General features: G+C 36.8%; 3 protein-coding genes across 3 annotated transcripts in view; 1 reads left to right on the forward strand and 2 right to left on the reverse strand.

The window, feature by feature from the left end:
- Positions 1-675: 675 nt before the first annotated feature.
- Positions 676-6,604, reverse strand: LOC117995811 (palmitoyltransferase ZDHHC16). The gene is made up of 5 exons (XM_034983831.2): positions 6,334-6,604; positions 5,268-5,415; positions 4,664-4,855; positions 3,860-4,115; positions 676-2,035 (listed from the first exon to the last, which is right to left on the reverse strand). Exons 1-5 carry the CDS (start codon positions 6,384-6,386, stop codon positions 1,530-1,532), a joined length of 1,155 nt encoding a protein of 384 aa, XP_034839722.1. The 5' UTR covers positions 6,387-6,604; the 3' UTR covers positions 676-1,529.
- A 2,475-nt stretch (positions 6,605-9,079) lies between these two features.
- Positions 9,080-9,989, reverse strand: LOC117995814 (cytochrome b-c1 complex subunit Rieske, mitochondrial-like). Its single transcript, XM_034983834.2, has one exon. The coding sequence runs from the start codon at positions 9,949-9,951 to the stop codon at positions 9,085-9,087; it is 867 nt and encodes a 288-aa protein (XP_034839725.1). The 5' UTR covers positions 9,952-9,989; the 3' UTR covers positions 9,080-9,084.
- A 775-nt stretch (positions 9,990-10,764) lies between these two features.
- S1P (membrane-bound transcription factor site-1 protease) overlaps positions 10,765-18,305 on the forward strand; it is a 22,622-nt gene continuing 15,081 nt past the window's right edge. Inside the window, exons 1-11 of the mRNA XM_034983796.2 lie at positions 10,765-11,151; positions 11,849-12,028; positions 12,308-12,400; positions 12,619-12,715; positions 12,960-13,180; positions 13,614-13,754; positions 14,295-14,453; positions 14,753-14,840; positions 15,326-15,507; positions 16,257-16,421; positions 16,803-16,952. Coding sequence (XP_034839687.1) covers positions 10,927-11,151; positions 11,849-12,028; positions 12,308-12,400; positions 12,619-12,715; positions 12,960-13,180; positions 13,614-13,754; positions 14,295-14,453; positions 14,753-14,840; positions 15,326-15,507; positions 16,257-16,421; positions 16,803-16,952 — 1,701 coding nt within the window. The 5' untranslated portion in view covers positions 10,765-10,926. The remainder of the gene's footprint in view (positions 11,152-11,848; positions 12,029-12,307; positions 12,401-12,618; positions 12,716-12,959; positions 13,181-13,613; positions 13,755-14,294; positions 14,454-14,752; positions 14,841-15,325; positions 15,508-16,256; positions 16,422-16,802; positions 16,953-18,305) is intronic.

The following is an 18,305-nucleotide window of genomic DNA, read 5'->3' on the forward strand; positions in this document are numbered from 1 at the left end:
AAAAAGCATAAAAAGACATATTTAATTCTTCAACATTTATTTACCTAATGGTACCTACACATTCATACACTTAATTGACTAGTAATTCAGTGGAAGTTATTACTTAGTACATCTTAAAAGTAATTATAAGTTAGGTATACAGAATACTTTCTTTACACATTTGCTCTTACAACAATTAGACACCAATATTTCGCTTAATCTACGAGTACCTAAAATATCCATTAGATCACATTCAAGTTACATAGAGTTCTATACTAGTGACAACGACAAAAACCTACAACGATCTTTTCTATAGGTTGCGTAGAGACCCATCATAAATAGCTAGCATCTTTAGTCATCTACATATAATATAATAAAAACCTTATATTATTCTTATTATACTTTTAATTTATACTGATTTATTAATAAAAAATGAGATCTTTTAAAATGGAATATTTAAAAATGGACGTCAAAATCCGATTTTATCTTTCCAACAGCACAACCTCCAAGCCAGCCTTCACATTTAAATCAAATTTTCACTATATTAATATATTGATATTAATATCATCATAAATTCATTCTGGCGGCCTAACTGTTCCCTGTCTGTCACCACGACCTGTCCCTCACGTGGGAACAAACAGGAATGAAAGTTCCCTCTTTTTAATTGAATCTAGATGGGTAAAACTGGGCTGATGTGATATTTTAGTTTAGTTTAGAGATTGTGTACAAAGGAATTAGCCACAATGCCTGTTTAATTTTGTATAATTTAATCTTATCTACAAACTACATAGGTATCAATTATTTTATATACAAAAAGAATTAAAACAGGATTATTATACTTTATGTGGAGACGTCAAACTTCGTTCTAAAATTGGGTATAATATAATTAAATTTAAATAACAGGACGAGGAAAATTGAAAGGATAGTAGAAACCTGAAACATTTCGCTATTTCCCTCGCACGCTTGTATCTGTTGGCAACGACGTCACACCTATAGTAAGCGACAGATTGAGATAGAAATCGGGGTTAGGCGGGGGGGACACCCCGCACACTCGCCCGCACCGGGCTAGCGCGGGAGCTGAGCGGGTGTGCGGGGCGTTCTCTACCCGATCACCATCTCGACCTGTCGCGTACTATAGTGTCTCGCATCGATTTTATTTGATAGGTACCTGATTTGAAAAGCATCTAACTTATTTATAAATGAGACTACTAAGTTATTATTATTGTATATATTATATAATTCGATATATCATGTGAAAACTTTAGTTATGTTAGTTACTCAGCTAATAATTGATAAATTGTTATTAGAAATACTGTAAATGAAATCTCCATAAAGGCTATATTGAATGAGTTAAAATTTGGCATAGCTGTGGACTAGCGAGAAAATAATTTCTTTCTGTTCCACTGGTACTATAGTCAGTCTTATTCTATTGTTCGTATCATTTTATTTTATATTCAGACTGTACTTGACATTAGACAACAACATTTACGAAGATAAATTCGCTGGTGCAGAAACATAAATCGTGTACTTGATCATATAATGCTATAGAATTAGGGCCAGTCTTCGATCGCATTATTCACCGTATGCCACGAAAGCCCTGTCCCATTCGGTGGATGAGGGGAAGGCATTAAGACATGTCTCAAAAAAGTCCTACCTTGTGTCAGACCAAGGAACAGTTTCCAATTTTTGATTCGGCCACAGTTGTACGGGTTTCTGAACTGGTGTTTCGTGTGAGTCTTCCTTAAAGTGGCGTTTATGTGTGACTCTATACTCGTTTCGCCTCTGCTTATATTCCGTGCATGAAGTATAGTGAGTGTGCCGAGAGCGAAAAATACTGAGAGACACATGACTGTCATGAAGACAACTGCCTTTCGTTTCATTGGGTTAGCTGTGATCCTTTGAGCCTCTGTGATGACAGGGATAGGTAAGTCGTGTACTCGGGGAGAGTTGTCGGCGTCGTACTCGGCAATCACCTTTACTGGAACAAACACACCGCTTCGGTTCAAGCGCACGGGGTGGCCGATTAATTCAGGATCATTTTCATGTGTGATACCCCCTGTTAACAAATTACAATAATCAAATACAATATTGCAATTGGGAAGAATTTTTTTCTTGCAATAATTTCGCATTTTAACACTATTTAACATAGGTATGTTCAAATAATCATTAAGGAATCAAACATATTTAAACATATAAAGCCTTTCGCCAGAATATAGAACTATTGGTAAAGAAATTAATTTCGCTCCATAATAGGCTAGTTGACACTTTTTTTAAGTTGGTATTAAATGGTTAATATTTGTCCTATTAGATCAAAAAAATTAACACTATATTTTTTTGCGCCCTAAAAACCGTAAAACTTTAATTTAAAAATATATTTTTCTTAGACAGGTGAAAACACTGTCGGCCATGTTTGGCCCATAGATTATCTGTGCTCTGACGTCATGCATTTGTAAACAACAGCATAACCTCCCAAAGTTTAATAAACATGACTTCTATACTAGTTTACATGAAAAATATAGTAATTATCGTTATTGTGTCATCCGAGAATGTAAAAAACGCATCGATAAAGACCACAGGAAAGTTGTGGATTAGAGTGCCCAGTGAAATAAATATACGTAACACGCGAAGACTTGCTTAAAGGGATCCTATATGACAAAGACTTCAACCCAAATTTATTTTTGCAAAGATCAGTTTGTTGTAAGTCTTACTTAATAACTTATTCAATTTATAAAGAGAAAACGATATTTTTTTACGTTTACTATGAGATTTTAGAAATATATAAAAACTAGCTTATGCTCGTGACTTCGCCCGCGTGGACTTCATAAATTTCAAACCCCTATTTAACCCACTCAGGGGTGGAATTTCAAAAAATCCTTTCCTAGTGGATACCTTCTCTTTACCTACAAAGAACACACCCACCAAATTTCATGTATCTAGGACCAGTTGTTTAGATGTTTAGGCTGTGCGTTGATATATAAGTTAGTCAGGACTTTAAATTTTATATATATCGATACTACGTTAGTCCCCGCGTGACATAGGGATGACATTTCTTTGTTTACATATTTAATGACGTCACATCATGGCTGACAGCGTTTTCTGCGTTTCAAATAAAAATAAAAACTGTATTTTTTTAAATTGGTTTTATATATCCATCCTGCGTTTTTAAAAATTGTTATTGATATATTTCGTTGTCTTAAGCAAAATACTATAATAAATAATCATTTATTGGACGAAATTAGATATGAGTCAAGTAGCCTATTACTAAATTTCGTAGTTTGCGCAACTCATTATCTCTAAACTGCAATATTAAATATAATAATATATTATTGTATATTATCATGGTCATATTGGTCTTCATGAGATAGGCAATTCTACCATCTGATCAGTACAGTAAATTAATACAAATAATAATACAGACTGATCTAAATCTGCACATTCTAAACTTATGGATCTAGAATCTTAAGCTTTGCAAAAGCTGTAATTATAAAGTAAACTCACACTAAGAAAGTTTTGAGAATGTTTAAAAAATCTAGAATAATAACCAAGCTTCAACAATTAGTTAGTTTACAATAGAGTAAGTAATAGGTATAAACAATCCATACTAATATTATAAATGCGAAAGTGTGTCTGTCTGTCTGTCTGCTAGCCTTTCACGGTCTATCCATTCGATCGTTTTTGACGAAATTTGGGTAAAGAGATAGCTCGCATCCCAGGGAAGGACATGGGTTACTTTTCATCCCGGAAAATCAAAGAGTTCCCACGGGTTCGAACGGGATAAATCCACGTGGACGAAGTCCCGGGCATCATCTAGTAATTGAATAAAAAAAGAATGAATAGAAATAATTTTTTGGCAACTACTTTTTTATCTGCATGTACTCACCATTATCATTCACCCATAAAACTTGATACCCCAAATCGAAGCCAGCGATTATGATAAATGTCACTCCAGCAACCATGTAAGCCATGTAGAGGAAAAAGTAGCGGGCGTTGTAGTATCCCACACAATTGTTGAGCCAAGGGCAATGGTGGTCCATGCACAGCACGCATCGGTCGCACACGGAGCAATGGTGAGTGCGCGGAGGCTTGGGTGATATGCATTTCCTGCATATGCTAGCCGCTTCTGCTATAAGTGCACCCTGGAACAAATATCGTTGCACTTACAATTTTACAGTAACAGGTACTCTGTACTATATGTACTTAAGCTAGAAGTCCCGCAAATTGCTAATGCACGTGGCCGCCATTTTAGTGACGTCAGCACTAGACTGAAGTTTCGAGCTGAGGGTATATTTTATTTCGGCTGACGTCATAATGACGACATTTCGATGTTAATGAGAAATGGTTCCAGCGCAATAGCAATTTGCGGGACTTATACCTTTCATATTAATTCATAAATTGTACATTGTACCAGAAAAATAAATAATTTGAATCTGTAAGCATATTATGCTACATTAGTTTATATTTCCTGGCTTTGCTTGGGTGACACTTTTAGAAATCTTTTTTACTAACGTCTACATTGAGAAAACCAATTTCCAAAATCTCAAGTTTCTAGACCCAACCATTTCAGTTATATTATGTTGATATGTCAATGAGTCACTAACTACTAAGGTGAACTAGAATTAAGTGGTACTAATACACATAATAATCAATTAAATTATATATTCAATTATTCAACAATAATACTTACGTCTGGTGGGTATCCTGGCGAAGTAGTAACGCCCATGTAATAATGGAATGCAACATTGAGCAAAAGCCAATTTCCGAAAACTACTAGAAACACAGTCATGTATGGGCTTCTCTCCCACCAGTATGGCAACCCAAGCCAATAGGCAATTACAACAACGGCTGTAGTTAGAAATGTCACACAAAAAACGAAAACCTAAAACAAAACAAGAACCATCAAGAACAGTGAATATTGTTATATGAAGATCAAATCAAATTAAATATTCTCTCAAATGCAAGCATTTAAATGAAACTTGGCAATTTACTGCCATAGACCATACATTTAGTCTTAATCAAAATCGGTTGAGTAGATAAAACCTCAGATTCTGTTGGACCCAACAGGCTTTTTTAATTAAGTCCAGTTAAAGGGGCTCCAGGATAATAATATTAATGTCACCTGTCAACTTCATGATCCAAATGTTCAGAGTAAAGAGTCACTAAAAAGTCCCTATCAGCACCTGATTATTCATTATAGAATCACCAGATTCATATGATTTTGAAGCCTAGTCCTCATAATATGCCAAATTCAAATTCCTCTAATGCTGGCTTTAAAATAATCTGTTACGCACCTTTCCCAAATAACCAGCAAAGTTATCCACAAACCAAAAAATGGGTTCTAAAAGGCAATCCACCACGTAGCTCTGGCTCATATGGATGTTGTAAGTCAGCGAGTAGAACGTCAATACTACTTGCAATACTTTCCAGGCTATGTACCCCCTGAAATAATGCCTTAATTTAGACAAAGATAATATAAAAAAGCATTTATTTATAACTTACTAGTAAGCGTATGACAGACCGCTTCTATCATAGCACCATGTATCCACAGATTTTATATCTACTTATACTTTTAACAAGGTGTATTTTAGTCTGAGAGTTAATCTTAAAAAATAATTGGTAATATATCTTTATATTACCAATTATTTAACCCACCAAAAAAACTGGTGCTTTTACATCACAATTTGCCTATTTTTAATCCATATAATACTATAACTAATATTATAAATACGAAAGTCTCTGTCTGTCTGCTAGCTTTTTACAGCCTAATAGTTTAACGGATGTTGATGAAATCTGGTACATAGTTAGCTTACATCCCGGACAATTTTTTTACATACTGCTACATAGGCTATTTTTTATCCCGGAAAGTTAAAGAGTTCCTATAGGATTTTTAAAAACCTAAATCCATGAGGACATAGTCGTAGTCATCATCATCATTGAAATAATATTGCTTTAAAGTACCTACTTTAATGGTTGCAGTAGGTACGGTACATAAGGAAGCATGTTTCATAAAGAAAAACATTTAATTAAATACACAAGCCCGGCTGAGATTTGTTTTTGCATACAAAGCGCTTAGCGGACTGACCGGCGAAAGACAAATTTATTTGTATTGACCGACTGGTCTGATCGCTAGGCGATCTTTAAGGCCTTTTGCATAATGCATCATACAGCTCTTCAGATTAGACTACTTATTACAAATTAGGTAAGTACTTATTATTAAGTATCTAATAAATAAACTGAACGACGAAAATTGTAGACGATTCCTGTACCTATTTAACTAAAGAATGGTAAGTAGAATATAAGGGTTTTTAAAAGGGTAAAATCACGGTAAAGATTAGTTTAACAATGATAATGACTCACTTAATATTTCTGAAGAGTCCTCTCCAATGAAATCTCCATTGTACAACCACCATATTATTACTACAATAACCAGACAATACAAAAACCTATTTCCTATAATATATTAGCGTATTATTACTTTATACCTATATCTTAGAACTAAGGAAAATTACTTATTAATGTTTAGATTATTAAAATTAAAGGCAAGAGTCAGGACTTCTATTTTATCAAGATTTTATCCACATTTTTTCACCGGACACCACACCGGACACCACCTGCCAGAAATAAAAGACCGGACATTGCCCACCGGTGCTGCCACAGATTAATATGGATACTACGTATGTGCTGCCCACAGAGTACTTTGTAACCCCGTATATTCAATGTACTCTGTGTTTGTAACACTGTAAGACCGACCAGAAAAATATATTTTTTTAAGAACCACAGAAGAGAAGAGTACATACACTATACAGATACAGTAAGTACAACGGTACAACAACAAGGCTCTTTTCGAGTAAGTTTTATCTAATTTTAACTGAATGAGAAATTGGGAAGCCATCCCTGTTTCCAAATCGAGATAGAATCGTAGAAATGAGTAATGAAGGTAGATACAGGAACGTTTGCTTTCTCATTCACACTAAAAAGATAGCACAGATAAAGTTACTAATGTGATAAACTGAGACGCAGCTAACCTATTTTTGTCCCTTATCGTGTAACTGGTTTTTTTCAAGAATACATACAAGGAATGCAACTTTAGTTGCAAAACCAACTTTGAGAATTCGTGGCGTCATTGTATTTCTCATTAGTTATTTACTTGTTTTTACATAAAAAACGTTTAATACAAATATTGTTGATCGGTTAATACAAATATTGACTACTAAACAATGGTAATAATTGTCATGTTATTCATCGTTACGTCGTGCTATCGCCATCTCATACGCGGTTACACAGTACTTCAATATACCTTTATTACATGTTTATTACTCTATCTACGGATAGAATAATAAAAATCATTTATAGGTCGTGGACTTGCAACTTATCATATTTTCCTGCTCAAATAGGTACTACCTATATATTTTATTCTGAGGTGATTCTGAAATATATTATTTTAATATGCGCAGTACTAGATATACCTAGCTACAAGACGCAGACACATATAAGCTGTATATTATATGATCAGCTGCTCGATTGCGGTAGAATGACAGCTAAAATGTCACGATCGAAGTTGATGCTCGCTTACTATTGGCTACAATGCATTGTGGCAACAAGAATCGCACAAATTCAGACAATTACAACAATGAGGAAGTTTCAGGGCGAACGTTCCATAAAATTTTCATAGATGGTGCTGTTTACTGCACCTACTAAAAACGAAAAATAATTTCCGAGCGAAGGTTTAAGCTATAACAATTTGTACGAAAAACACCCTGCAAAACAACAACGTCAATTAAACATATGGAGAGCCAGGCAGCTCTTTCAGCTCTGTCCTCTGAGGTTGTTAACTCAAGACTGATTGAAAACTGCACAGACTCCCTGGCCCAATACCGAGTGTTTCTACGCTAGGTACCAGAGCATGCTGGAATAGTTGGCAACGAAAATGCTGATATTCTGGCTAAATCATATAGATATAGGTATTATTTTTCGATTTTAGTGGGTGCAGTACACAGCGCCATCTATGAAATTTTTATGGAACGTTCGTCCTGAAACTTCCTCATTGAGGTTGTAATAATGATTGCTGCAGGTTTTACGAAATCCACCTACCGGATATATCGTGATGTTACGAGTATGTACGAATAACTATATGGAATGTCTCTAATATTAAACAAAAACAGTGAATTTTAGATATATTTTTTAGCAACACCACTTATTAGATGGGGGACAGGAACGACAGCATTACATTTCACAAGATGGCGGCGTTAGTTCTGGCCATAGTCTGCCACGCTGGCCCAGTTCACACATCTTTGAGAACATTATAGAAAACTCGCTGCCATGCAGGGGTTTTTCCTGGACCGTTAAAGTTAAGTGATATTTAATTGCTATATATAAATTGCTTAAAACGCACATAACTCCGAAAAGTTAGAGTTGCGCACAGCGCACCTGGGATCGAGTCGAGCCACCGACCTCATGAATAGAAGGCTGACGTCTTAACCACCAGGCTATCACCACTCTTTCAGGAGAATGAATACAAATTGGCTATCATGAGTGTTGTACACGGACTTGTAACATGTTGATGTAAACTACAGCCATGCATGTGTATTGGTATTATTTTATTCTTTGGTTTCACTTAAAAACTGTACTGCTTATCAGGAATTACTACAGAACAGAATCTATCCCCATAACAATAATGGGTGATGTTGTAGGTAAAGCTTGCTTTTGCATAAAAATAAAAGGCAAAAGAAGAAAGTTTTGTTTATTTTGTCAACTCACTATGGCCTAAACATTCCCATTATATGAGAAGTCCCGCAGGTAGTAGGTAGGCACCTACTAGTCGCGAGACTATTTTAAAACCCGACTGTTAACAAAAAAAAATTAGGAGGTTGTATGGTAGATGTAGATATGTCCTAACTCCGGAAGTATAGTACGCGACAGGTCGAGATGGCAATCGGGGTATGAGGCGGGGGGACGTCCTACACATCTGCACGCCATCCCGCACCGAGTGAGCGCGGGTGCAGGTGTGCGACGCGTCCCCACTCCGATTGCCATCTGGACCTGTCACGTACTATGGGTAGGTAAATGTTAGTTTTTCACACGAACTTTTTTAGAAGCTTGTAGTTACAGCTACCCTACTAAAACAAGATTCTCTGAAAGAAACTTATAAGGCGGGACTTCTAAATTGAGTGGAGCTGGGCCTTTCCGCGTTCTTCCGACGTTGTCATAATGGCTGCCATGGCAAGGGCAATAAAATCCCCCAGCCCAATCTCCTGAGTTTGGCACAGGGACACAGCCCAAGTGTGTACAAATTCCAATGACAATAAGCCATTCAGGTTTTGTTGTACGCTGTTCCGGTGTCTCGGGGTGCCTAAGTAATGACAGGGAAGTGCCCGCCTCTGCTGATATTTCAGCGGGCGTTCTATGCTTAACAAAAAGGGGCTTTCCACGCCATTTGTAGGAGACACATGCTCCCGGAGCCACATTTGCTATATCTACTTCTATCGAAGCTAGGGCACGAACATCTGCAGCCGCTGCCATAGATGTCAAAAAATGAGTTAATTCTGATTTAGCGCCATACATTCCGCAGAGTAGGCCAACAAATCCAATCAAACTTGTGTAGCCCTTTTTATCATCCCCAGAATGCCAACTTGTTCTTGTCAGATCTTTATATTTGTCTTTCCTATAGTAGTCAAAGCTGGGATGCTCGATATCACGATGCAGTTTTGGGTATCCCTGTTGAAATCTAATTTGCGTCCATAAGACTAAATCAAAAGGGTTTCTAGATAATAATATGTTTAAACCTAAAAAATTTCTTGATATAATATTTAAACATCGAGATTTCGGTCGTTGAACAATCATCGTCTGTGTAAAAACTTTATCTCCTTTTTCTTTTTTTAAAATATATTGCGAATTTACTAGATAGTCTAAGCAACAGGAGTTTTTCCAAACTCTTTGACTACATTTTGAAATGTAACCGCCATTCAGAATGTTCATTTTCCCGAAAAGATTTTTGTCTTTATGCAAAATGTAATATTAATATCGTTATTTTGTCGAGAAATTAATAGTAAATAACTAGTTTAATATTTTTTCATAAAATTATTAGGTAGGTATACTTTGTTATTTCCATTGTCTGGTTATGTCACCAAATTGTGTCTTTGATTTATGCTATTTTCATTTTAATTTCATTTTCGAAAAAGTTTAAACTGCGTCCTTAAATGCTTAAAATAAAAAGTACAAGCTGATACGGCAATACAAATAATGACTCCGAATCGTAGATAGAGTAATAAAGGTAGATTGAAGTACTGTGTAACCGCGTATGAGATAGCAATAGCACGACGTAACGATGAATAACACGACAATTATTATCATTGTTTGGTAGTCAATATTTGTATTAACCGATCAACAATATTTGTATTAAACGTTTTTTATGTGAAAACAAGTAAATAAATAACTAATGTGAAATACAATTAAGCCACGAATTCTCAAAGTTAGTTTTGCAACTAAAGTTGCATTCCTTGTATGTATTCTTGAAAAAACCGGTTACACGATAAGGGACAAAAAATAGGTTAGCGTCTCTGTTTATCACATTTATCTTATTTATATTTATAACTTTATCTGTGCTATCTTTTTAGTGTGAATGAGCAAACGTTCCTGCATCTACCTTTATTACCTACTCTATCTACGCTCCGAATGCTCCGAACACCAATAAATAATTTATTTACTCTGTGGTGCACAACATAGATTGTGCACACTATGACAATGAGTGAGATATTGCCACAGAATACATAGATATTGCTCAAAAGGACTAGAATCCAGAGCCGTAAAACCAGTTAAAAAAGGATGAGTGAGATATTATGTTTTGTTTACAATATTTTACATTTATTTTTACTTTAAAGAGAAGGCAATCTCATAATTATAATGTAAACATGATATATATACGTGATACTTGATTACACAAATAGGAAAAAAATGACTTCGATCCACTTATTACATATTTTTTTGCTGTGTTGTTCCAACGTTTTTACGGTTACTGCCATCGATAAAGGCGACCTGTGTAACGCAACCTCGCCAGCTCGCGTTGAATACGAATTTAACACGGACGTAGTGAGCAGCGAACACATCATAACTTTCAACGGATATTTTGCAAGATCCACCAGAGAAAACTACGTGAATGCTGCATTGAAAAATGCTGGGGTAAGTTATCATTTAAACTACACTACTTGTACACAAGACAAAGCCTTGCCCTTACGCTTGTGTGGGGACATGAGGCCAACATGTAGAGCCCCATAAGTACATTGATTTAAAGTGTGTTATGATACTGATGATACTGATAAATCAATCAGTATCATCTAGAGGTCCTGCCGCCCGCCTCTCTCGCCTAGAGGTCTGTGTCAAGCAATAAATCCTCGGTAGTCACTGTGGATAAATTTTTGAATACAAGACAACCAGAAAACACTGTCAGAAGAAATTATAAGAGCCTACAATGTCCAAAAACAGGTAGGTATGTAGAAAAACAATGATTTGATGATGATTGTTGGCAGGAGTATGCAAAAGGGAGCCCACTATTATCACAAAAAACTGACTGCTTTAATAAATGAAAAAAGGTTATGGTCCTCAGCAATGAAAAATATACAATGCTGAGAAAAAGCGAGATGGTCAAATTTTCATAGTCAGATCTTGACAGAACATGTAGTTTAGCTGCCGTTTTGCAATTCATACAACACGGCTGATAGCACATGCGAAACTTCAGCAATTATACTTCTATGATTTGGAGGATAAGATAGGATGGCAATCAATAGATGTGCTAAAGGCACAAACTGAGATTGTTGAAAACTGTACCATTGTTGTGAAAATTTCTTGATAAAAGTGTTGCTTCATGTTTGTGTTGCAGGTATCAAATTGGACGATTATACAACGAAACAACCCAGCGAAAGAGTACCCAAGCGACTTTGATGTGATAGCATTTGGAGATGACAGTGGGGACGGCATTGCAGCTCTTCGCGACCATCCCGCAGTGCGCCGCGTTACGGTGCAACGCCAGATCCAGCGCACTATCAAATACGTGCGCGAGGTTGCTACAAATTTTATCTATTTATTGCTCTTGCAGATGCTTTATTGATTTCATATATTTAGATGATCAGGTCAATGCTGCTCTTAATTTTATTAATCAAAATCTACGCTAAACTTAAACACCTTTACAATTATTAGATATTTTTGGCTACAGTTACATGAATAAAAAATTCTAGGTCAATATATTATTGTGAAAGGAATAGCACTGTCATTCTAGTTTAGAGAATTGTGTTCTGAAATAATACCTTTGATGTCAATACCTTTGATTTTCTTGACACAGGATGAATGTGGACCAGGCGGGTGCTTATATTCTGGGTGGAGAAACCACAGGCATCGAGCACGTACCTTGCATTCTCTTAGACAACCACGAGAGGTAATCATCTTGTTACTGATATGGATGCGGCGAGGATATGAGGCAGTGCGCTTACAGGCCCTTCATTATTTACAAAAACATTTAAAAAAAATTTGTTGCTTTGCTTTCCATAGTTCCATACTTTTGTTTTATTGCCTCTTTCTCGGTACACTATAGTGAATAAATATATCCTTGTTACATTTTATGTTTGGTTCTGGACTCAACATTTTTGTTAACAGAACAGTGGTTATACATCCAGAAAGCTATTGAGAACAGTTCCGCGCCAGATAACCTCCGTGTTGAAAGCTGATCTTCTGTGGTCTCTGGGTGTGACAGGTCAGTTTGTATTAACCTACTACTAATATTAACATTATAAATGAGCATGTGTTTGTCTTTTGGTTTGCTCTTTTACTATGCTGCAACAGATTGATGTGATTTTTTCACGAATCTAAAGTAACTATAAAGTATTGAACTGTTAAAAACCTGAAGAGTAACAGGCTGCTTTATAACCTGGAAAATCAAAGATTACCTACATATTTTTTAATACCTAATTAAAAGGATTTTTGTGGTATTCTCACAGGCGAAGGTATCAAAGTGGCAGTATTCGACACTGGGCTGGCGCGTCACCACCCGCACTTTGGTCGAGTGCGGGAACGTACAGATTGGACCGGTGAAAATACTCTAGACGACGCGTTGGGCCATGGCACGTTCGTAGCCGGCGTCATCGCATCCCGCGCAGATTGCCTCGGCTTCGCTCCAGACTCAGACTTACATATCTTTCGAGTTTTTACTGATAATCAAGTGAGTGATATAGTAGTAGATGAATTACTTAATACTTTTTTTTTTAAGAATTTTAGTCAAGTTAATTGCTGACTAATATTCCCCTTTCCCCTCCAATTAAGCGTAAAGCTTGTGCTAGGAGTAGGTACGACAATAGTGCAACGGGTGGGATTTGAACCGGCAACCTTTCGGTTTTCAGTCCACTCCTTCAACCGTTGAGCTATCGAGGCTTGAACTTTGTTGTTAATAATAAATCACCTAATAATAGTGAATCACTGTACGTTTCTTACTGTTTGCCTATTACACAGTCATTTAATAACACATTCATCCTGGTATAATTATCAATTTTGCTAGTGCTTTCATATTTTTTATTTTTTTATTGCGTGTTTCTAGTTTCTATGTTAATCATATTTTTCACGTTTACATCTGTAATGTTTTTTTGAATTTCTCGCAGGTTTCGTATACCTCATGGTTTCTTGACGCCTTCAACTATGCTATAATGCGAAAGATTGATGTTCTTAATTTGAGTATTGGTGGGCCAGATTTTATGGATCACCCTTTTGTGGACAAAGTTTGGGAACTCAGCGCTAATAAGGTAAGAAAACTTCAAGTTGTAAATTGTAATACATTTAAAATAGCCATTTAATTTCACACGATCTTACTATAATGTCAGATTTATTCGGCTGTGGATAATCTAGCCCCCCGACCAGGGGTTAGTTTATTTGGCTGCAGATAATCCCACAGGCCAGGGACTAGATTATTCGGCTGTGGATATTCTAGCCTCCAGAGTAATGACTAGATTATTCAGCTGTGGATAATCTTTCCCTCAGACCAGGGACTTTATTATTCGGCTGCAGATAATAATCTAGCCTACAGAACAGGGGCTACATTATTTGGCTATGGATAATCTAGACCTAAAACCAAGGGTAGATTATTTGGCTGCGGATAATCTAGCCTATAAAGCTGAATTTTTGCTCAGATTTTTCCTTTCTAACAAGACATGAAATAAGGCTGGATTGGCCCACAGGATAGAGAAAGAGGATTTATATTTTCGCCGAGAACAGCCTCAGAGGGTCGCTAGTTATCATTATTATGTGAAGAAAAATATATTTCAAGTGGATATTTTTGTTTGAAGGTGATAATGGTGTCAGCAATAGGCAACGACGGGCCCCTGTACGGTACTCTCAATAACCCGGCGGATCAAATGGACGTGATCGGAGTAGGCGGGATCGGCTTCGACGACCGCATCGCCAAGTTTTCTTCCCGAGGCATGACCACTTGGGAGTTGCCGCAAGTGAGTTAAGTCAAAGTTAAATGATTTATTCAAAATAGGTTTGACTTTGACTTTGACTAAGTAAACATTAGTGAAAAAAAAGAAATGAAGTAAATGCATTTATTTGTTGTTGGTGTCACAGATAAAAACAAAGCATACAAATGTAACATTTTCATCTGTGACACCACACATGGGTGTACAGCTCAGCATAATGTCATGCATCATTTGCGTCAACACGCATAAATTGCAGCACGCTGATTTTCTACTGTGACCCGTGATATGCATCTTAAGCCCTTCAACAAACATTCGCAATGTTCCAGGGCTATGGCCGAATGAAGCCTGATATTGTAACTTATGGAAGCGGCGTCCGTGGCTCCAGTGTGACCGGCGGATGCAGATCTCTTAGTGGTATGCAAAATTTAGTTTTATTCTATGTTGATCAAGTCTCCAGAGTCGAAAGTAGCGAAGCACCCATTTCATCCGGTGGGAATGCCCCGCATACCCGCACGTCACCCGCACCGAGTTATCGTGGGGGCTGTGCGGGTGTGCGGGGCGTCCCCACCCCGATTGCCATATCGACCTGTTGCGTACTATAAATAAATAAATAAAAGTTTCTTCAGCTCACAAAACAAGAAAAAACTAAAAAAAAAACAGAAAACCAAATGTTACAAATAAAAATAAAAAAAACTAGGTAAACATAGAACTACGAGCTCGACAGTATTAAAAACTAAAATGATGTCTTGTTTTAGCTGAAAAGGCTACTGCCTCAGCATGATGCTGCAGTATTTGACTACTGCAGTGCTGATTTTCAGGCAGATATAGGTTAATAGGCTATAAGTGGAAAATCGCTAAGTCAAAGAAGAAGAGTTTTATAGGGGTTAACTTATTTGTAGGCACATCAGTAGCGTCGCCCGTAGTGGCCGGCGCGATCGCGTTGCTCGCCAGCGGCGTGCCGCGTCAGAACTTGACGCCCGCCTCCGTGAAGCAGGCCCTCTGCATCACCGCCAGACGCCTGCCCGGCCCGAACATGTTCGAACAGGGCCACGGGAAACTCGACCTTATCAGCGCTTATCAGGTACTAGCTGCCCCGGCGAACTTCGTACCACCTAACAGTCAATTCTTTTTCAGGATTTTTTTAAATTTTTCTCTCCGTAAGAACCATCCCCGTACTTCGAGAAATATTATGAAAAAAGAATTAGCGAAATCGGTTCAGCTGTTCTCGAGATTTGCGATCAGCAACATATTCAGCGATTCATTTTTATATATAGAGATAATGCATACAAACTAATAATAGGCCAAACTCTTCGCCATGTTATGACTTCTTAACTGGAAATATGTTGTAATCCATACTAATATAAATGCGAAAGTGTGTCTGTATGTTTGCTAGTTATTCACGGCCGTACAAAATTAGATACAGGGATAGCTTGCGTCCCGGGCATGGGCAGAGGCTATTTTTGTCCCGGAAAAATCAAAGGATTCCCACAGGATTATAAACAAACTTAAGTCCATGTAAATGAAGTCGCGAGCTTCATCTATTTGGTACAGAGATAGCTTGCATCCTGGAGACGGACATAGGATACTTTTATCTGTAAAAATCTTCCATAGGGTTTCAAATCCTAAATCTTGGAGTGATAAATGTAGCTTATGAAAACTAAGTTGGTGTCTATGCAACACTACCGGATTCCATAAATCCGCGACCATTGTCCTTTAACAGAATTATATATCTTGCTTCGTTCCGCGTAACATAACGCGGAACCATTTGGGTTCCGCGTTATGTTACGCGCTGGTGCTTAAATAATCCTAATGGTCAGTTTCCGTCAACAGTTTCTCCGAGAGTACGAGCCTCAAGCCAGTCTCAGCCCGCCTTACATAGACCTGACTGAATGCCAGTACATGTGGCCGTACTGTACCCAGCCGCTCTACTACAGCGCTCAGCCCACCATCGCGAACGTTACGGTCATTAACGGCCTCGGCGTGGCGGGTGAAGTGGTAAGTTACAAATATCTTCACAATTAATAAACCATATCCATAATTATCAGTGCGATATGTAAAAGGAAAAGCTAACTGACTGATCTATCAACACACAGCTCAAACCACTGGACGGATCGGGCTGAAATTTAGCATACAGATAGCTACTATGTTTGTAGGCGTCCGCTTAGAATTGATTTTTGAAAATTCAACCCCTAAGGGGGTAAAATAAGGGATTGAAATTGATGTAGTCCACGTGGACGAAGTCGCGGGCATAAGCTATCTGCATGCCGAATTTCAGCGCGATCCGTCCAGTAGTTTTAGCTGTGCGTTGATAGATCAGTCAGTCAGTCAGTCAGTCACCTTTTCCTTTTATATATATATAGATAAATTTTGTTTCAGAAAAAAGTAAGCTGGCATCCGCATCTTCCGCATGGAGTGATAATGTCTGTATCGGCAGATTATAGCCAGATACTCTGGCCGTGGTCTGGTTGGCTCGCTCTAAGCTTCACCGTACTCGAGAGTGGTGTTAACTTTGACGGAATTGTTGAGGTAATTGGGTATTTTCCTACTTTTGAATTTGATGAATATTATTACTTTATTATAAACGAGGATAAAAATAATGACGTACTGTTAGGAGGTCCGCTTCGACAGTCTTTTGAAAAAAAAAACCACAAGAAATGTCCAACGAATTTAATTTGGAAATTCACACACACGGAACTTTTACTTCACGCGAATACAGTAGTTTCAGTGTTAACTATTCAATATGGAAATGTGGACTGCCTCGCCGCCTCGCGGATTGTTCGCTTTATATAAATTGAAATGCTGAAGCAGCGAATTAACACGTCATGTTAAAATTATTAATTTATAACATTTCCCCCCTTTAGACGAAGCTTTAATTTAAAATAAAGCGTAGTAAAAAAAAAGAAAAGGAAAAGGAGAGAAATGGTAAAATATTCTACATAATTTAATTATTTGAAAGATTTCTTTGCACTGATGCACTAAGATTTCGAAGGTCTACAGATGCGTTATCTTCATCATCTGTTATCTGTGACATTTCAATAGAACTTTGGGCTTTGTTTTCTTTATGCGAAATCTTTTTGCGATTACATTGGAAAAAATATTGAATGCAGAATTTGTTACAATTACGTTGTTTAAAACATCTGATAATCTTATAACATAAAAATAGAAAAATTAACGAAATAATTATATAAGTAAAAGCAGAGTAATACGAGCTATATTTTATAAAATGAGATTCCTCTTGGATCCTGTTGATTTGCAACTCAAGATCGTTGAATTGGTTTATCGAATTTTTTAAGGAATCTAAATTAATATTACTTAGGTTAATAGGTGATAGAAGAGGAATCGTTTTGTTAACAATCTCTTGGTTGCAGCAGTTATCATTAGTTATATCAAAATTAATATTAAAGTTATTATTATCAATAGTTAAATTTGAAATGGTAGACGGTATAAATTGAATCGTTTTAAAGTAACCAATGCAACCTTTGTTCAGTTTTAATATTCCAGTGCCAGATATAGAATAATCCTTAAAGTTATCATTACAATTGATAGTTAGTTTGCTTGTTTTTGACTGTACAAATATCCATTGATTATTTTTTAATTTATGCCATATGTCAATAAGACCATATAAGATTTTGGGTTCACATTCCCTTGGTAAAGATAGAGTTACTTCAGTTAAAAGTTTTGTCTCGCATGAAGGATTCGAATTTACAGAATAAATTGACTCTAATTTACAGATGGAATTTTCACTATTTAAAATAGTACAATCTCTTAAAGTATCTAATAATACGTAATTTAATCTATCATCAGTTATAGCTAAATAGGGTTTAGTAGGTTTGATTAAGGCAAAACTTTTGGATTGTCCTTCGTAGTGAGGAGTCGGGA

The sequence above is a fragment of the Maniola hyperantus genome, chromosome Z, assembly GCF_902806685.2.
Source record: "Maniola hyperantus chromosome Z, iAphHyp1.2, whole genome shotgun sequence".
NCBI classification, from domain to species: Eukaryota; Metazoa; Arthropoda; class Insecta; order Lepidoptera; family Nymphalidae; genus Maniola; species Maniola hyperantus.

What these genes read in the sequence shown, in the direction of transcription:
- LOC117995811 (XM_034983831.2), bottom strand. Translation starts at nt 6,386, where the DNA reads ATGGTGGTTGTACAATGGAGATTTCATTGGAGAGGACTCTTCAGAAAT. An exon ending in GGACTCTTCAGAAATATTAA is followed by an intron (nt 5,416 to 6,333) that starts GTGAGTCATTAT and finishes GCATTATTTCAG; the next exon opens with GGGGTACATAGCCTGGAAAG. An exon ending in CGCCAGGATACCCACCAGAC is followed by an intron (nt 4,116 to 4,663) that starts GTAAGTATTATT and finishes TATTTGTTCCAG; the next exon opens with GGTGCACTTATAGCAGAAGC.
- LOC117995814 (XM_034983834.2), bottom strand. Translation starts at nt 9,951, where the DNA reads ATGAACATTCTGAATGGCGGTTACATTTCAAAATGTAGTCAAAGAGTT.